This window comes from Microcaecilia unicolor, chromosome 7 (genome assembly GCF_901765095.1).
Source record: "Microcaecilia unicolor chromosome 7, aMicUni1.1, whole genome shotgun sequence".
Taxonomy (NCBI): domain Eukaryota; kingdom Metazoa; phylum Chordata; class Amphibia; order Gymnophiona; family Siphonopidae; genus Microcaecilia; species Microcaecilia unicolor.
Genome location: NC_044037.1, coordinates 192080205 through 192100570, shown reverse-complemented (window position 1 = coordinate 192100570; position 20366 = coordinate 192080205). Strand labels below are relative to the sequence as shown.

Here is a 20366-nt window from a genome sequence, read left to right as displayed (position 1 = left end):
CTATGGTGGCTAGACATAATGGATGCCATTTATGACATTGCTGTTCAATAAAATGTCACTCTGCGGCAGCTGAACTGGATAATAAAATATAATGTAAAACACTGAAAATGTAGAATATTTATAATTACATTGTATGCATGTGATGGTATTGTCTTGCTCTCGACATACTGATTATGGCCTAAAGGAATATCAGCTCTTTATTAATGGGGAAATTTCCTCAGAATCCATGAGAGTAATTACGCAGTAAAATTGCACACTTTCTAATGTGGTGAATTAATGAAAGCAAGAAAGTGATCAACCAGGATAAGGGGATTTCTTAATGCTGGAATATCCAGTTTGGTGAGCAAGAGTTACGAATCCCATTCCAGAGATAATTACTGCCATCTCAGATTCAAAGATTGTTCAGAAATGTTTTAGGATACAAGATAAAACTCCATCCTAACACAGACAACCCTAAAGATACATTCATTCCATACATTTATAGGTAGATAACATGAATTTCTGTTATGTTATGGATTCTTTTTAAAATGTGATTTTAGCACCTGTATTTTGTTCTTTGTTGTAATCTGCTTTGACTGTCTGGTACAAGTGGAGTAGAAATGCCTAAATTAAATACATGCCATTCATAAATGATATTTTCTTCACAAGACATTAATCCAACTTGCACTATAGCTGTTTCAGGCTATTCTACTTGGATGTGACCATGTTCATGATGTCATTAACCATGCTGAAATCAGCTGACTCCTCAACATCACTTCTGACTGGTCAGAGTTGGTTTATTCTATCACTACACCCAGCAGTGCCTACAGACTTTGCTGTATTGTTTCCTTTGTGGATAAATGGGAAAGAAAAAAATATTTTGAATTGATGCTTTTGACAGAAGGAACCCATGCGATGATATTCAATAGTGATTAAATGGTAAGCTTCAGGTGCTAACAACATAAAAATTCCAAAGGCAAGAGTAAACTTTTATCCATACAGGTTGATGTATGGTCAAAATCTTAATAGAAACATGACGGCAGATAAAGGCCATATGACCCATCCAGTCTGCCCATCCTCTGTAACCCCTAATTCTTCCTTTTCCTAAGCGATCCCACATGCTTATCCCATGCCTTTTTAAATTCTGGAACAGTCCTCAACTCCACCACCTCCACCAGGAGGCCATTCCATGCCTCCACCACCCTTTCTGTGAAATAATACTTCCTTAGGTTACTCCTAAGCCTATTCCCTCTTATCTTTGTCATATGCCCCCTCATTCCAGAGCTCTCCTTCATTTGAAAAAGGCTTTCTTCCTGTACATAAACGCCCTTGAGATATTTAAACACTTCTATCATGTCTCCTCTCTCCCTCCTCTCTTCCAGACAATTTTTTAGGCGTGATATATAGCCCTCAATGTATTGGTTCATCTTAGTAAAAGGACCCCCAGGCCTGAATGCATAAAATGGGGCCTGTGCTAAAACAGCACCAGTTAGTGTTAAAATAACATGTCTTAAGTAGTTCACGGTGATAACTATACTTCTCAGTGTGGTACACTATGATGGCTGACTTGGTTTAATTTCAGAGTGTTATTGTAATGTAGCAGGGTTTGCCAAGTTTGTTGTATTAATTTGCCTATATATGTTGCTGAACCACTGTGAGAAATTTAAAAAAAAATCTTACAGGTCCATGTTCAAGCACCAAGGTATGCAAATTTGACCAGGTCACTCCTCCGTTACAAAAATTCCATTGGCTTCCTCTCGAATAGAGTATTATTTTCAAACTGCTCACTCTCACTTTTAAAAACCACAGGCTTGATCTTCCCGACTATCTTGCTACACTGACCATTCCCTACTGTCCTGACTACCTCCTTTGCTCCATTAAGGATCACAGACTGGTTCTTCCGAATCCTAAATCTGCTCAACTGGAATTCACACATTAGCCTGCCTTCTTTTTTGGGGCTCCCTTCTTTTGGAATTCTCTTCCTCTCCCACTTCATGCTGCATTGTCATTTAAAAATTTCAAAGCAGCACTAAAAACATGGCTTTTTAAACAGGCATTTTCAGTAGGTTGACTAATTAGTTGAAGTTTGCATCAATCTCACCATCCCATGTCCTGCTCACCCCTGTTTTGCCTGCCCATGTCTCTCTCTCTCTCTCTTCCATTATCCCTCTTCTTTCTGCTCCGCTTTTCCTTTTTTCCCCTTTTACTATCCTTTGTCTTGTTGTGAGTGTCCTGCTGTGGTTGATTTTATCCTTCCTTTTCAAAATATTGTAGTTCCTTTCTAAACCATTGTTTATGTTTTTAGACTGTAAACCGCTCAGTTCTGCGAGCCAGCTTGGGCGGTATAGTAAGTTTTGGGTATGGTAAGTTTTAATAAACTATAAAAGATAGCCATGGGGTTTAAATAGAAGTGCATAGAAGTCATGAATTTATTGGGAAATCAATTAAAATTGTGCCCAACATAGCCGTGTTTCGCCCTGCATGGGCTGCATGTCTGCATCAGGGCCTAGTGTTTAGGGTGGTGAACTTTGGTCCTGGGGAACTGAGGAACTGAGTTCGATTCCCACTTCAGGCACAGGCAGCATCTTGTGACTCTGGGCAAGTCACTGAACCCTCCATTGCCCCATGTAAGCCGCATTGAGCCTGCCATGAATGGGAAAGCGCGGGGTACAAATGTAACAAAAATAAAATAAAATATTGGTAAAATATAATAACTCCAAATCATGCTAATAAAATAATAATCACAATTAAATCACATAAATATAACTCAGAGCCGCCAAGGGGGAGCAGGAGGGGGGGGGCAAAATTTCCAGGACCTGGCCTTCAAGGGGGGGGGGCGGTGCTGGGGTCTCTCTCTCACACATAGAGAGAAAATGGTCACCATTTCTATGTGAGAAATTATGCAAGTTGTCTAGAACTGGACCTCTTCCCTGAAGAAGTTACGAAACTTGCGGAGGTTCTCACAGTGTTGGAAACTGCTGCAAGTTAAGTGGCATTAGTAACATTTTAAAATTCTTTGTTTCAGAAAGTTCAACAAAAAAGTTAAAATGCTGGATCGATGAAGTTGTGCACAACACTGCTCTTGAATGTCTGGATTACAACGTTGGTGCTGTGAATTCTGATGATCCTTATATTAGCAGTATGAAAATGTATGGAAATATCTTGAAATATTTATGAAAGCATATGGAAATATTGATATTGCTACTGTGTTGTGTTTAAGTTAGCAGTTGCCGGGACAATCGTTATAGTAGTCTTAAAAGCAAGCACACATATTTTAGTCACCACATATATTTATTTATATTTTATATTTTTTTTCTTTTCTTTAAGTCTCATGGCTGTCCTCCTGGCTTGCTGTTTGGCTTGGTTCTTATGTTTTGCAGTCACTCTTCAGTAATTTTATAAACAGAGCTGTTTTGTTAGGTTTGGTGCGTTGTGCTTTGTTACTATTTTAGCACTGCTTCTGACGTCTTTAGCTTCTCATTTGCATTGTATCTTTAGACAACACATTAAAGTTTTTTTTTTAAATACATTTTCACTTTCCTTGTCACAGTATTGAGTTATGTTTTCTCACAGTATATGGTTGCCTAGCAACTTCATCCATTTCCCTGTATGCAGAATTGGATGGACAGTAGAAAACATTGTACGCCAGACTTATGGGTCAATTTTTGTGCTTTTTTTCACTTCAAAACAATCTTGCAGCCTTTCTTGTTCCTGTTGGATTGTGTAAACTCCCATATATATATATATATAGATATATATATAGATATACACACATGATATTGTTATTCTTCACTAAGCCTTGTAGGCGTGTATGTGCATCCTCCGCGCGTTAATTTGGAGTTACCACCCGGCTACCGTGTGACCCGGGCGGTAATTTCATTTTTGATGCGCGTCCCCTACATGCGTCAGAAAATATTATTATTTTCTAGTGCACAGGCGGTAATTGGCATTTGAATGCGCGTTGACCATTACTGTCCAGGTAATGCATGAGACCTTATCGCTAAGTCAATGGCTGGCAATAAGGTCTCAGACCCAAAATGGACACGTGCCAATTTTTGGCCCAGAAAAGAAAAAGGGTCCCAAAAAAAACAACAAGGCAAACGATCTGCAAAATCCAATATGGAAAAAGAAGCCAGCAGATCAATATTACATCAGAAAGATTTTATTGAAGATACCGTATGTAAACAAATTGCAATTTGTTTACATACGGTATCTTCAATAAAATCTTTTTGATGTTATATTGATCTGCTGGCATCTTTTTCCAGAAAAGAAAAAAGCATTTTTTACAGGTGCATCTGCTACATGCACCAGAAAAACATTTTTATTTTCCTGTGCGCGGCAAAAAACAGGCGGTAGTCATCATTCTATGTGCGTAGACGATTGCCGCACAGTTACCATGTAAGACCTTATTGCTAAGTCAATGCGTGGCAGTAAGGTCTCAGATCCAAATTGAACGTGTGCCAATTTTTATTTTGCCGCACGTCCATTTTCGACAAAAATTTAAAAAGGCCTTTTTTACAGACATGCTGAAAAATGGATCTGCGCGTGCCCAAAACATGCACCTACACTACCACAGCCCATTTTTCAGCGCACTTTAGTAAAAGGACCCCTCATATCTTTTTTTCTATAATTCAACATATATCATTATGCTAACTGTATATCAGATTCTCAGACCATATCCCATGCACCTTTTTTTAACAAAAAAACAGCTATATGGCTTTTGTATCTTTGTTCCTTTAACTTTACGTTTTCTGTAAAACAGCATATATCATATTGCTATTGTGTTTTATGTGTCTAAGTTTCAGCTTTATTTAAGACAATATGTACTTCTCAGTTTTTGATATGCACACTTAAAAAACACTGCATTTTAAGATATACTTTCTGTAGCTTGGATTTTTTTAAATACATTATTTTGAGTATCCAGTGGAGCTCATCATACCACATTACCAGGTTATTATACTTAATTTCCTACTTTACATAACAAAATTCTGTGTTATCTATTACTATGTAAGCCACATTGAGCCTGCTTTTAGTGGGAAAGTGCGGGATACAAATGTAATAAATAAATAAATAAATTATTCATGTATACTTTAATTTCTTTGAGATTTTACATGTACAGCCATGCTGATATATATTGCATACTTTTTGCGACTGTTTTCTTGAATGTTTATCTTTTTACCTTCTTAATGTTTATCTTATATAGTGGTTCATTTGTATGTATTTGTTTCAGATTCCTGAGGCAGGTGCTTTTGTGCTGAAACACGCCCACTGTGTTGAGTCTATTTGATGTTTTGTGAATAATTCTCACGTATAAGAACTTCATCATCTCTCTTGTGTTTTCAGGATGAGTCAACCCACCTTACTCCTTGCTTTCTGTGTATTACGTCCGTAGAGATCTGAGCGTTCCTCCACATCTTCATGGTTGATCTCGCCTACTCTAAACCTACAGCATGATTGTGTATTAACATTTCAGTAATACAACAATTTGTGGGGCTCTTGTGGTAATTTCATTTTTGGCATGAGACTAATACACATGTTCAAAAAATAATTTTTATTTTCTGCCTTGTGTATCGGACGCGCACCAAGTGGCATTTGGCGCCCGGTTACAACGTGAGACTTTACCTCTGGGTCAATGGCTGGCAGTAAGGTCTCAGATCCCAAATGGACATGCAGCAATTTTCATTTTGCCGCACATCCATTTTCGTTAAAAATTTTAAAAGGCCTTTTTTACAGGTGCCCTGAAAAATGATTCTGCGCGCACCCAATACCCACGCCTACACTACCGCAGGCCATTTTTCAGCGCACCTCAGTAAAAGAACCCCTGTGTTAACTAGGGGAACCAGAGAAGGCTGTCCTCTCTCTCCCTCCTCTTATTCCTATTAGCACATAAATTAAAGTTCCAGCTTATGCTGATAATGTACTGCTATATATCTCTTCATCAGCTCACTGTAATTCTGTATTCTTTAAAGTTAAAGAGGAGTTTCGCGCTCTGTCTGGTTATACCATAAAGTGGAAAATGAGGGAATGTATGCTTCTAAGTTTGTGCTGTTAGCAAACAGTGCTTGCCCTATTCTCCACAAGACAGGGCACTGGAGGTCTTAAACCTTGGAATTAAATTTACTAGTACTGGGGAACAGATGTTGCAGGGGAATATGCAATGGTTATATCAACAAATACAGAATATGTGCAATAGATTGTCACTTTTATATTTGACGTGGGGGCAGACTGGACTCAATAAAAATGGTTATTGTTCCACAAGTAAATATGTCCTTACTGCCAATTAACTGCAATAATTGATTGTTAACATCAACTTCTTGCAAGTTAATGGCTCATTAGCTAATTAATTTACATGTGTAAATTTCAGCACACATTGTTTGGTGCCTTATACTGAATCTGGTGGTAAGTTCTGTTCTATAATTTTAATACAGGTATGCCTTAGTGGCTTTTACTAAGTGGCGGTAAGCCCAATGTGGCCTTACCTCTCGCTAAAAGGGAAGTACCACAGGGCTACCACAGCAGCCTGGCAGTAGTTCCCTCCCTCAGTGTGCACCATTTCCGGTGCCGCAAAAATATTAAAATTTTTGTAGTGCCAGTGTGCACCCGGTAGTAATTGGATAGTGTTGTGCGCTGCCCGGTTACTGCCAGGTTAGTGCGGGAGCCCTTACTGCCACCTCAATGGGTGGCGGTAAGTGCTTCCCCCAAAATGGCCATATGGCAAGTGCTTCACTTGCCACGTGGCCATTTCCTGAAAAAAAAAAAAAGACCTACCTTTTACACGCTGTGGTAAAAAAGGGCCTCGGTTTGCATCAAAAACATGTGCCAATGCCCGCGCAGGCCCCTTTTGGCTACAGCTTCATAAAAGGACCCCTTAGTGTTTAAATGCAAAAAGGGCATCTGCAAGAGAGGGACATGGGCAAGGCATTGGTGGGGCTGACACTGACATGCTTAGTTTACAGAAAACAGTAATTCAACAGACTGCTAAAACCTGTCGTTTCTTTCTCTATAGTATTACCAAAATTTCTCCTTTCCTTTCTGAACACACTACCAGAACCCTTATCCACACCTCTCGTTTAGATTATTGCAACTTGCTTCTCACAGGTCTCCCACTAAGCCATCTCTCTCCCCTTCAATCTGTTCAAAATTCTGCTACACTACTTATATTCCCCCAGTGTCGCTATGCTCATATTAGCCCTCTTCTCAAGTCACTTAATCAGCTCCCTATCAGTTTCTGCATACAGTTCAAACTCCTCTTATTGACTTACAAGTGCATTCACTCTGCAGCTCCTCAGTACCTCTCTCCACTCTTATCTATCTCTACACTCCTCCCCGGGAACTCTGTTCATGGGTAAATCTCTCTTACCTGTACCCTTCTCCTCCACTGCTAACTCCAGACTCCGTTCCTTTTATCTTGCTGCACCATATGCCTGGAATAGACTTCCTGAGTCAGTACGTTCAGCTCCATCTCTGGCTGTCTTCAAATCTAGGCTAAAGCCCACCTTTTTGATGCTGCTTTTAACTCCTAACCCTTATTCACTTGTTCAGTACCCATGTTTTATCATTCCCACCTTAGTAATTCCCTTATCCCTCATTTGTCCTGTTTGTCTGTCCTAATTAGATTGTAAGCTCTGTTGAGCAGGGATCGTCTCTTCATGTCCAGTGTACAGCACTGCATACGTCTAGTAGCACTATAGAAATGATAAGTAATAGTAGTAGTAAATGTTGCATTAGGTGCTGTATTTACACCAGCCCCACCTGGCAAAAGTAGTGTGCCTAAACAGAGGCACACCAAAGATTGTTCACACTAGTGTTCCTGATTCTTATATGTGTAAGTGTTCATACAAAGATAAGAATAGCCATACTGGGTCAGACCAGTGGTCCATCTAACCCAGTATCCTGCTTCTAATAGTAGCCAATTCAGGTCACAAGAACCTGACAGAATTCCAAATAGTAGCAAGATTCATGCTACTGATCCCAGGGACAAGCAGTGGCTTTCCCTATGTCTTTCTCAATATCATACTATAGACTTTTCTTCCAGGAACATGTCCAAACATTTTTTAATTCCAGATACACTAACCACTGATACCACATTCTCTGGCCATGAGTTCCAGAGCTTAACTATTCACTGAGTGAAAAAAAATATTTCCTCCTGTTCATTTTAAAAGTAGTACAATGTAACTTTCTTGAGTGTCCTCTAGTCTGTGTACTTTTTGAATAAACTCCCAAGCCACAGAAAGTAGACAACTAACTTTTTGGCAACCTGTTAAAAACTGCCTCCTATGTATACAATCTTCCAGACAACAACTGGAAGCCTGTGTATGAAAAACATTGGCTCCTCCCCAACACCACCACCTGTGCCACCCCTGACTTGCCCACATTTGTTATGGCCAATCAGAGCCGATATTCAGTGGCACTACCCAATTAAGTCCCACTGAATACCAGCGGTTGGGCAGCCCTGAGGCAGGAGACCCTTCTGCCCACTTAAAATCTCTTTGCATATCAGCCCATGTGCTTTTTATGTACTGTAACGTTTTATAAATTGCTTTAAGTATCCATTTGGGACAGGGAGGAGGTATAAACATATTTTTTTTAATGAATAGGTCTCATAATATTGATTTGACAGTGCTTAGCCTGATCCAGAGGCACAGCCATGGGTGGGCCCAAGTGAGCAAGTGTTCATCCAGTTTGAGCTCAGGCCCACCCAGGAGCAGCACACTCTTATTGTAGATGGCGGGGCCCCTCAAGCCTCATCAGCTAAAGACATCCTTTGAAGGCTCCCAGAACTCCTCTCAGCCAAGACAAGTAGTATTCCTGAGAATCTGATACTGGCACCTTTCGCATGCATAAAAACTGAACACATACGGGTGCCAGCATCATTGGCTCAAAAACGCTGCTGCTGAGCTTGGCTGAGGGAAGTTCTGGGCACCTTCGGATGTCTTCAGCTGGTTAGGCATGGGGATCCCCTCCAGCTAAGTTATTTATATTTTAAATGGAGCTGGGGGGGGGGGGGGATTGGAGGTGGGCGGAGTCATGGCCACTGGTCTGATCCTTGTCTAAACCATTAATTCATCTGTGAAAAAAGCAGCATTCAAAATATGAAATAATGAGAAAGTCAGGATTATGATTTGTGGTTCAGAAACTCAGGATTTCATTATATCTAATATCTCAATTATCCAACTGGAGACTTAACCATTGTATTTCAAGTATTTTTACACAGTTCAATACATACACAGCCATCTAGAATCGTGCCATCCATATACAAACCAGGCGTAAACCTGTTTAACTTCTAGGATCAGACAATACTGGAAACATTGAGGATGGTGTGGGTATAACCAGCTATTGAGAATTCTAAGAATATCTAAAACAGCAAGAAATATACTTAAAAAATTACAAGTTTTTTTTATCTTTTTTAAATGGAATCTAAAATCATTTGTGAAATGAATGTTAAGTCTGTTCCAGCCTGTAACTTCTCCCTTTCTTTCTGGTCCTTTGTATTTGTTCTGTGTTATGACAAATTCCCTTTTATCTGTGTAGAGTACAGGAACTCCCACAAGCCAGAAAATGTTTCATGACATTCACGGCTTTGGAGTTGGATTTTCAAAGAGCTGCTGAAAACCATGGCCTGGAGTCATATTTCCATGAGTTGATGGCTAAATTGAAAGATGGTATATTTTTTTTCTCTCACAATGAACACCGATCAAACTGCTTGCACGTTAGAGCTTACAATAGAATACCCTAAAGGGACTTCATGATATAGTATCTTAGTAAACAGGCAAAAAAGCACATCAGATGGAAAATAATTCAACATGCATTTAAGGTATCCAATAAGAAGGAAACAATGAAGACCTTTAATAAATAATAATTTAAATAAGAACAAAACATACAAAGCATTCCAGTTATAATACCCAGTTAGAATTTGTATTTATTTATTTATATTGCTAAGTTACCTAGAAGAACCCTTGGAATGAATACAGTATGTTGAAAATCATGTCTAGCAGACCTTGTTTAAAAATCAGTGTTGCAATGTATGAATTTTGATTCTTTAAATCAGGGCAGTGGCGTAGCCACAGGTGGGCCTGGGTGAACCGGGGCCCACCCATTTAGTGCTCAGGCCCATCCAACAGTAGCACACATTTAGCGGTAGCTGATGGGGATCTCAAGCTTGGCCAGCTGAAGACTTCCCCCTGATGGTAACAAAAACACTACTCTCCACGATACAGGCACCTGCACACGCTCAGTTTTCAACGCATGCCTGCTGCATATTGCCAAGGTGGAAAGAAGCATTTTCCTGCCAGCTGAAATATTTTTTGGGGGCGGTGGATGGAAGGGGGGATAAGACTTGGCGCCCACCCACTTCTTGCCTAGGCCCACCCAAAATTTGATGTCTGGCTATGCCCCTGAATCAGGGGTCCTCAAATGCAGTCCTTGAGGTCTACAACCCAGCCTGGTTTCCAGGATTTCCACAATGAATAGGTATGAGATCTATTTGCATGCATTGGTAGCAGTGAGTGCAGATAAATCTCATACCTAACTGGGTTGTGGACCTCAAGGACAGGATTTGAGGATCCCTGTCTGAAATCATTATTTATTAAATGGCTTTGTTTGTTTGTTTGTTTGCTTGCTTGCTTTTTCCTGGGTATCATGCATGCAGGTGGAATCCTGTCCCATCTGATGAAGAAACTAATGATAGGCAGAATGTGGCAGCATTAAACTGTGACTGCATTAGTGAGAGCATGGTCATTATAGTGTAAGTTGCCTAAAGCCGGGCATGGTTTATGGAATAGTGCTTAAGCACAGGCATTGCGTGTAAATGTAGGCGTGTCCATTTGCACCAATGAAAATGTGGTGCAAATGGTCTGCCTAAATCTATGCACAGAACCCCCTTATTCTATAATTGCTCAAGTAACTCGAATCCACACCCACACGCTCTGCCCCAAAACACTCATGACCCTCCCATTTGTGCACCCCCTGTTCTGGGATGCAAGTAAAATATTACCAAGTATATATTAATTTGTTTTCAGGCACTAATTAGCTCGTTGTTCAACTAAATTGCATGTGCTCAAATCTGTGCATGCAATTTTTGGTCACTTTTTATAGAATTAGGGAGTAAAAAATGTCAGGGGGGGGGGTTTGATATTCAGTGTGGTTTAAGTGGGTAAGAGAGACTCCTGCCTCCTTATACCACTCTGAACAGGTGGTATAAGCAGGCAGGACACTTTCTGTGACATTTTCTGTGACCTGGCACTAAATGGGTAGTGCTCTGACCACCTTGGCCCGGTCCATTTAGTGCCAGGTGGTCTGGAGGCAGAATCTGGATGCAGCCAAGAGTTATGCGGATACTGGCAATATTCAATGCTGATGCCCATACTGCTAATTGGGCATGTAAGACCACTTAAGAGGCAGTCTTATCTAATCTCGGTTAACTATGTGGGTACAGAGCTGAATATCATCCACACCCAGATAGATGCCCATCAAAGACATAGATATTCAGTGCCAGTGCCTGGATGTGGCTTGGCACTTAATATCCAGATCTAAGCCACACTAAAACGTAGCTGGCAGTAGTATTAGCACGTGGGTTTCCTGCGCACTCCAGCCATTTTTTGGGCAGCATTTTTCTTTCTGCCATTAATGGCCACATACTAATTTCCAAATTAGCACACGGACATTACTACCTGAGCCAAAACCACCTCCTATTTAGAACGCAGTAAGGGCTCACATGCTACTCGTGCGGTAATTGGGCAGCACGCAGCAATGTGCCTGCACTGTCCGATTACTGATGGGAACTCCTACTCCCCACTCCCCATGCTACAAAATAAAAACTATTTTCTAGCATGGGAAACAGAGTGTGGTGATTTCAGATATACCGCGGGATGCCTCAGGATGCCCCACTTTAGTTCTGATTCTGCATGAGCTACCCGTGCACTAGCTGATCATCTATGGCTGAATACTGACTAATAGGTTTCTAAGCAATAGCTGGTTAAAACATAAAGGTTTAAGTAAGCGGTTAAAATTCATCCCATCCCCCTCCCATTGAAAGAAATGCCCTCACTAGAGATTCTCCAAGGCTTTTGGGCTTTTGTATAGCTCCTCCCCCCCCCTTTTGATTTGCTCCAGGTTTCAAGGGCTTAGTTCCAGACATCCTCCAGATCCTGCATCCAAGTATGCTAAAACTTATGGATCTATCTGCGACCGACCCCCTTCTGGATCTCTAAGGCTTGTGTGCTTTAGCATTTGGATCTGAGAGTTCATAGGGTTATTTTGAATTTTGAAACACAAATAGCAGCTAGGGATGTACATTCATTAGTGCACATTCAGTTTGTTAACATGCCTTAAAACATTTATTGTGCACTAAATTAATGTGCATTATTCTGCTCATTAATGCTCATTTTAATAGAAATTTTTGTAATACGTGCTATAGCAATACACACTAAAGTTGATTTGTGTGAATTGCTATAGCATGTATTACAAAAATTCTATTACAATGAATACATTAAACTGAAAAAAACCCTCATAAAAATTGGAAAAAAAAGAAAATGAACCAAGTTTTTCTGCCTGTGTATATCCCTATTGGTAGAAGGAGAAGAAAATACAGTTCCTTCCTGTCTTCAAATTCTTTTTAGCATGGGCTCATTAAATTGTAAGTGGTCTGAGAGGTTACGGGCCTTGAGGGTTCACATGACTCTTGGGGTTGGTAGATTGTGGGGTCATAAGAAGGCCAGGGGTGGACCCATGAGTCATTAGAGAAGGAAGGGGACAGACCAAGGATGGGCCCTTGTGCAATGAACTGTTCATGAAATGGGAAAGGAGGGACTGAGATGGACCCACAAGTCTTTCAGAAGGTCAGAAGATGGGAAGGAGGAACACAGATAAGTTTGTGAATTTTAAGCTAGGGTTGGCCAGTCCATTTTTGTCAGGGGAAGATGAGTGTGTGTGGAATGGGAGGGGATCTGTGATTGGAATTCTCATCATTTGGTCTATGTGACTTCAAAGGTGTGTGTGTGTGTGTGTGGGGGGGGGGGGGGGGGTAAGTGGTAGAAGTCACCAAGGTGTTGTCAAGAAGTGGTGGGTAATGAACTTTGAGGAAGAACCACTATGGGCCATTACAGTGTGCTGGTGGAATAGTGGAGGGTTTTATGACAAGGCAATATGGCAGCTTGCATCAACACAGGCAGAACAGTTAACCACAACTTATCACATATCAAACCTGAATTGCTTGCTTTTAACACTGATAATACATAATGAGCTGATTGGCATGACATTCTCTGCAGTCTTATTTGCAGGTTCATTATATTACCACAATGTAACATTAATGTACATGTGCTCAGTGCCCTTTGGATAAGGGAGATGCATAATGTCCCATACTTACCATAACTCCAAACATCACTCTGGTGAGTGAATTTCCTATAGTGAATACATTCTAAGGCCATCCATTTTATTGGCATCTGTCAAGAAGAAAATTAAAAGTCACAATAAAAAATGCTATCCAGCTACTTGATGTCAGGAAGCGAAGATTCTCTGCAAACCCCAGTTTAACCAGCTCTCATTATTTACACTTATTCCTTTTTATAAATGTGCCTACTGTCTTCTTGCCCATGTTCAGTTTTCAAACATGTTTTCTTTCTTCAGTGAAATTCTTGCAAAGGTTACAACTTTGTTTTTTCTCTCTCCAAAGCTTATGTTCAGTTTTCTTAGAGGACATGACAAGGCACTGCCTATAGAAGCCATTTTGAAACCCTGTGAATGGCATAGTCATGTCAAAATAGCAGCATTTATACATACGGATTACATGCATGTGTAAATGGTGATTTCATAATACCTCTGAGGTCCTTTTACTAAGGTGTGCTGAAAAATGGCCTGTGCTGGTGTAGACAAGTGTATTGGACGTGTGCAGGTCCATTTTTCAGCGCACCTGCAAAAAAAGGTCTTTTTGGGGGGGCTGAAAATGGACGTGCAGCAAAATAAAACTTGGTGCGTGTCCATTTTGGGCCTGAGAACTTACTGCCACCCATTGACCTAGTGGCAAACTACAATGCCAATTACCACCCGGTTAGTGCCATGCACCAGAACTTTTTCGGTGTGCTTAGTGGACGCGCGCAAAAAATGAAATTACCTCACAGGCCACGCGGTAGCTGGGCTATAGTTCAAAATTGATGTGCATAGGACATGCATATGTGCCTACACGGCTTAGTAAAATGGCCCCTCTATTTGTACATGAAGATGGCCTGGAATGGACAGATTTAAACAAAGCGTGCTTTGGGCAGGTTGAAATATCACAACTATAGTTGACATTTTAAAAATGGGAATACACATATGGGGTGAATTCGATAAATGACCATATAAAATTGTTGCCAAAACCTCCTGCTTAAGTGCTATTCTATAAACCGTGCCTAAAGTTAGGTGAGGTATAGAATAGCGCTTAAGCGCCGTGGTCACACACAAATTTAGGTGTGTCCATTTGCACCAGCGAAAATGTGGTATAAATGTCCCACCTAAATTGATGCACAAAACCCCAGTATTCTATAAATTTTGCATATAATCCAAAACCATGCCCATGATCCGCCCTGAAATGCTCATGACCTCAAGTTTCCACGCCCCCTTTTTGGGATGCATGTAAAATTTAGGTGTGCATCATATGCCTAATGTATGTGCATACATATTAATTGATTCAAATTAGCACTAATAATTGCTTGTTGAAATGTGACACACACCCAAATTTGTGCATGCAATTTTAGATGACTTATAAAATTAGGGGGATAGTTTCAAATTTTTCCCTGTCCACATTTGCACTTCCCTTAAGCTATGCATAAAATTATACAAAATGCTTGTTTCAGCTAGGGCTTAAAATGAGAGACTGAGGGGTAATTGTGCATGGTACCCCCCCCCCCAAAAAAAAAAAAAAAAAAAAATTGTTAGCCTCTAAAATTTAAAAAAAATTACATTTTTGGGCTTTGCTGGTTAATATATTATACATATTTTATGGTTCTTATACATGGGAATAGCAAACATTGTTGGAAGATGCTCAGTGATGCCATTGATTTTCTGCACAGGTAGATTCCCATTGTACAGCCAGATAACATGATGTGTAATTTCCTGTGTTATTTCTTGGAATGCTCATTTTGGGGACCTTTTACTAAGCTGCGGTAAGGCTACAAAGTGGGTAGCATGGGCCAAATCAGCCCTACTGCTGGAGTAGCTCTGGAGCCTGGCAGAAGTTCCAAAGTTGGCAGTTCCCCATGGTAGAAAATAACTTCCTATTTTCTACTGCAAGGGGCGTTTCCAGCGATAATTGGCAGTGCAGCCACATTGCCACGCGCTGCTCAATTACCGCACAAGTAGCGTGTGAGCCCTTACTGCCTTCTAAATAGATGGTGGTAAGGGTTCAGGCAGTAAATAGCCATGCACTAATTTAAAAAAGTTCCTGTCCCTTAATAGGAGGTGTCCGAAGAAATCCCTGCCCTCAGTAGGTATGTCTCTTTAAAGAGAGGGGGATGGGAAATAAGGATAAGAGTTTACTGGGGCAGGATTCTAGATCATTTGCAAGGAAACTCCCTTAGCCACATGGATATTGAAAAGAAATGGTCCAATCCCAGTGTAGGGGGAGGAGAGGATTAATTTCCTGGTGAGGCATAAATACTCCCCACAGATGACTGAAGGGGAGAGAGAGGGGTAGGTTGATAGGTATGCCGATGAACTGTGATGTCTTGAGGAGAAGTCCTGCCAGTGGAGTCCAGGAGGAACAAAGAAAAGGAACAGCACTTTTCCTGACTGCATTTGGGCCAACTGGGACTATAACGAAAAATACCCAATGCTGGTTTAATTTAAATGAAGTAGCAGGAGAGAGACAGCAACCAAAGCAAGGTAGCCATGACCTAACTGAAGAGGCAGGCTACTGATCCTTTTCTAAGCAACTGAAACCAGGTGGACTTTTCCTGGTACTTTGTTTTCTTTTGGTTTTACAGCTATAGGGGTTGAAAATAGTACCAAAACTTGTAACACCTTCTTTATGGTACTATCTAAGGGCAGTAGCTGTTACAGATATTATGTTTCAGAGGACATGGAGCCATCCTGGTTATGTTAAAATATCTTGGATTATTAAACCAAACATTCTAGGATGAAGAGTGACTGCTGAAGAAAACTCTGGAAGAAAGGTGAAATGGTTTTATCTGTGCACTTGATTCTGCCAGAGAAAGGGAAAATATAGTTTGCATATTAACTGCTTCTGGGAAGTAGTTCATATTGTGTAAAAGCTGGAAGAAAAGAGTATTAAACGTTCAAGGTACACATAGAGGAAGTTTGTGTGACTGTCTTTTAGAGTACAGTATCCGGGTATGAAAGTGGATTGATATGTCTTTTCACTTCAAACTGAGCATATGAGAAACTGAGGAAGATGGACCTGGCCAACTTTGGGTTTGAAAATGGTTTGAACAAGTTCCTGGAGAAAAAGTCTATAAACCATTATTAAGGGGGACTTGGGAAAATCCATGTTCATCAATGGAAAATGCAGGAGAGAATCAATCTACTTTTTGGGATCCTGCCAGCTACTTGTGGCTTGGATAGGACACTGTTGAAAACAGGACACTGGACTTGATGGGCTCTTGGTCTGACTCAGTATGGCAATTTCTTATGTTCTTTTTTGCTGTACTAACTTTATGTCCAGCTATGGAGCAAGGCGATAGCTTTTTGCCCTCTCTCCACCTGGTGATCAGCATGAATTTTCAGTGGCACTATTCATACTCCCCCCCCCCCCCCCCCCAATATGGCTGGTTAAATGGCACTTCACTGCCTATCCAGCAATATTCAGCGGGAGACAGCCGGTTATCTCATGATGAATATTGCCAGATAACACTTAGCAGATAGCCGGATATATCGTGCAATAAAACTGGCTATCCACTAATATTCAGCACATCACCAGCTAAGTTTGGCAACCAAATGAGGCCGCCAAAATAGCAGGAATATTTTTTGTTGGTTTAACCTTAACCAAGCTGAATATCGGCTTGGCTGGTTAAATTTAAACCAGCCAAAAACACCCGGATATTAAATTCTGGTCACCGGAAACGACGCTGCATTGCATATCTGGGCTGACCCCTGACTGCGGGAGTTAGTTGGGCACCCTCCCGCAGTCTGAATATTGGGCCCATAGTACTTATAGAAATTCATGGACGGGCCCAGATAGGACATTTATCTGAATAAGTGCTTTTGACTATCATACCGAGTGCTTATATCTTACTTTCTCCTACTACTTCTTTAATGAGAGCTTAAAGTTGCATACATTGGGGTCCTTTTACAAAGGTACGTAGTGTTTTTAGTGCACACTAAAAATAAGCATTCGCTGAATGTTGGAGATGCCCATATATTCCTATGAATCACATAGATCTGGACTATTCTGCTTATAAGTGTGTGGGGATACTCATATACAGTATCCGTATCTCTTAACCCATCTCAAGCACAAATCCACTTCTATAGCATATTCTTAAATGTTGTGAAGGATCTTCAGAATTAATGTGGCAAGACTGCTTAACTGACAGTTTTCAGGCAGTCAGGTGCAAATCGTCATTGATCCTGTGAAGTATATATTTTTAAATGTGCGTTCACCATTTTTTAGTGCTCTTTTTTCTCAAAAGTTTCTTATTTCTAATCATAACCCATTTCTTAACTGCAAACAGTGCAATTCTAAATATATTCGATTACTTAACTGGCAGCAGTACACAAAGAATCAGGAACTGGATTCTTTGTGTACTGCTGCCAGTTAAGTGATTGAATATATTTAGAATTGCACTGTTTGCAGTTAAGAAATGGGTTATGATTAGAAATAAGAAATAAGAAATTTTTGAGAAAAAAAAGAGCACTAAAAATGATGAACACACATTTTAAAAAATATACTTCACAGGATCAATGACGATTTGCACCTGACTGCCTGAAAATTGTCGGTTAAGCAGTCTTGTCACATTAATTCTGAAGATCCTTCACAACATTTAAGAATATGCTATAGAAGTGGATTTGTGCTTGGGATGGGTTAAGACATATATTCCTTTGGGCATCTCTAATTAGCAAGTGCTAGTCATTAGCACATGCTAAAAATGCTAACGCTCCTTTGTAAAACCCCCATTATTTGGTAGTGAAGATAACTAACCACTAGGTCAACGGACTGTACTGTCCAATTCAGTTTAAATTCCAATACATCCATAGTTGAGGTTAACTCTATCAATATGGATATAAACATCAGTGACTCTGCTTCAGCCTTCAACTGATTTACTCTATCATTCCTGTCCAGACTGGGGATATGCATCCATTTCAAATGACATGCAAAATATCAGAATTTCCTATATATTTTTTAATCTGAATTTTTTTTTACCCATGCTGTCAACAGCACACACTATTGCTAAATAAAGCCTACTATATATCAGCTGACACACTAATGAAGAGTAGCATGCATTAGAGATGGGAGTAACTAGTGAGGTAATTAAATCTGCTGACGACACACAGTTATTTAAAGTTGTTAAATACTACTACTACTATTTAGCATTTCTATAGCACTACAAAGCGTACACAGCGCTGCACAAACATAGAAGAAAGACAGTCCCTGCTCAAAGAGCTTATAATGTAATAGACAAAAAATAAAGCAAGCAGATCAATTAATGTGTAGAGGAAAGAGGAGAGGAGGGTAGGTGGAGGCGAGTGGTTACAAGTCAAAAGGTGGGCTTTCAATCTAGATTTAAAGATGGTCAAGGATGGGGCAAGATGTAGGGGCTCAGGAAGTCTATTCCAGGCGTAAGGTGCAGCAAGACAGAAGGCGCGAAGTCTGGAGTTGGCAGTAGTGGAGAAGGGAACAGATAAGAAGGATTTATCCATGGAACGGAGTGCACGGGAAGGGGTGTAGGGAAGGACAAGTGTGGAGAGTTACTGGGGAGCAGCAGAGTGAGTACATTTATAGGTTAGTAGAAGAAGTTTGAACAGGATGCAAAAATGGATAGGGAGCTCGTGAAGCGACCTGAGGAGAGGGGTAGTATGAGTAAAGCGACCCTGGCGGAAGACGAGACGGGCAGCAGAGTTTTGAACCGACTGGAGAGGGGAGAGGTGACTAAGTGGGAGGCCAGCAAGAAGCAGATTGCAGTAATCTAAACGAGAGGTGACAAAGGTGTGGATGAGGGTTCTGGTAGAGTGCTCGGAAAGAAAGGGGCGGATTTTATGGATGTTGTAAAGAAAGAAACGACAGGTCTTGGCGATCTGCTGGATATGAGTAGAGAAGGAGAGAGAGGAGTCAAAGATGACCCCAAGGTTTCGAGCTGAAGAGACAGGGAGAATGAGAGAGCCATCAACAGAAATTGGAAACGGGGGGAGCGGGGAGATGGGTTTGGGGGGGAAAATGAGAAGCTCGGTTTTGGTCATGTTTAATTTCAGGTGGTGTTGAGACATCCAGACAGCAATGTCAGACAAGCACGCTGAAACTTTGGTTTGGATGCAAGGTGAGATATCAGGGGTAGAAAGGTAGATTTGGGAGTCATCAGTATACAGTTGGTAGAAAAAGCCATGGGATGAGATTAATGAACCAAGGGAAGAAGTGTAGATAGAAAAGAGGAGGACTGTGAAAATTACAAGAGGACCTTACGAGACTGGGCATCCAAATTGCAGATGACATTTAATGTGAGCAAGTGCAAAGTGATGCATGTGGGAAAGAGGAACCCAAATTATAGCTATATAATACAAGGTTTCACGTTAGGAGTCACCGACCAGGAAAGGGATCTAGGCATCATCATTGATGATATGCTGAAACCCTCTGCTCAGTGTGTGGCTGTGGCTAAGAAAGCAAATAGAATGTTAGGTATTATTAGGAAAGGAATGGAAAACAAAAATGAGAACGTTATAATGTCTTTGTATCGCTCCATGGTGCGACCGCACCTCGAATATTGTGTTCAATTCTGGTCACCTCATCTCAAAAAAAAGATATAGTGGAATTAGAAAAGGTACAGCGAAGGGTGACAAAAATGATAAAGGGAATAGAATGACTTCCCTATGTGGAAAGGCTAAAGCAGCTAGGGCTCTTCAGCTTGGAGAAAAGACGGCTGAGAGGTGATATGATAGAGGTCTATAAAATAATGTGAATCACTTGTTTACTCCTTCCAAAAATACTAGGACTAGGGGGCACGCAATGAAGCTATAAAGTACTAAATTTAAAATGAATTGCAGAAAATATTTCTTCACTCAATGTGTAATTAGACTCTTGAATTCATTGCCAGAGCATGTGGTAAAATCAGTTAGCTTAGCAGGGTTTAAAAAAGGTTTGGATGGTTTCCTAAAGGAAAAGTCCATAGACTATTATTAAACTTGGAGAAAATCCACTGCTTATTTCTAGGATCAGCAACACAAAATGTATTGTACAGTTTTGGGATCTT

At 40.6% G+C, this 20366-nt stretch overlaps 1 protein-coding gene across 1 annotated transcript in view; it reads right to left on the bottom strand.

Moving 5' to 3' along the window:
- The window catches only part of ERBB4 (erb-b2 receptor tyrosine kinase 4), a 1861028-nt gene that overhangs the window by 117457 nt on the left and 1723205 nt on the right, over positions 1-20366 (bottom strand). The window contains exon 22 of the mRNA XM_030209189.1: positions 13343-13418. Coding sequence (XP_030065049.1) covers positions 13343-13418 — 76 coding nt within the window. The remainder of the gene's footprint in view (positions 1-13342; positions 13419-20366) is intronic.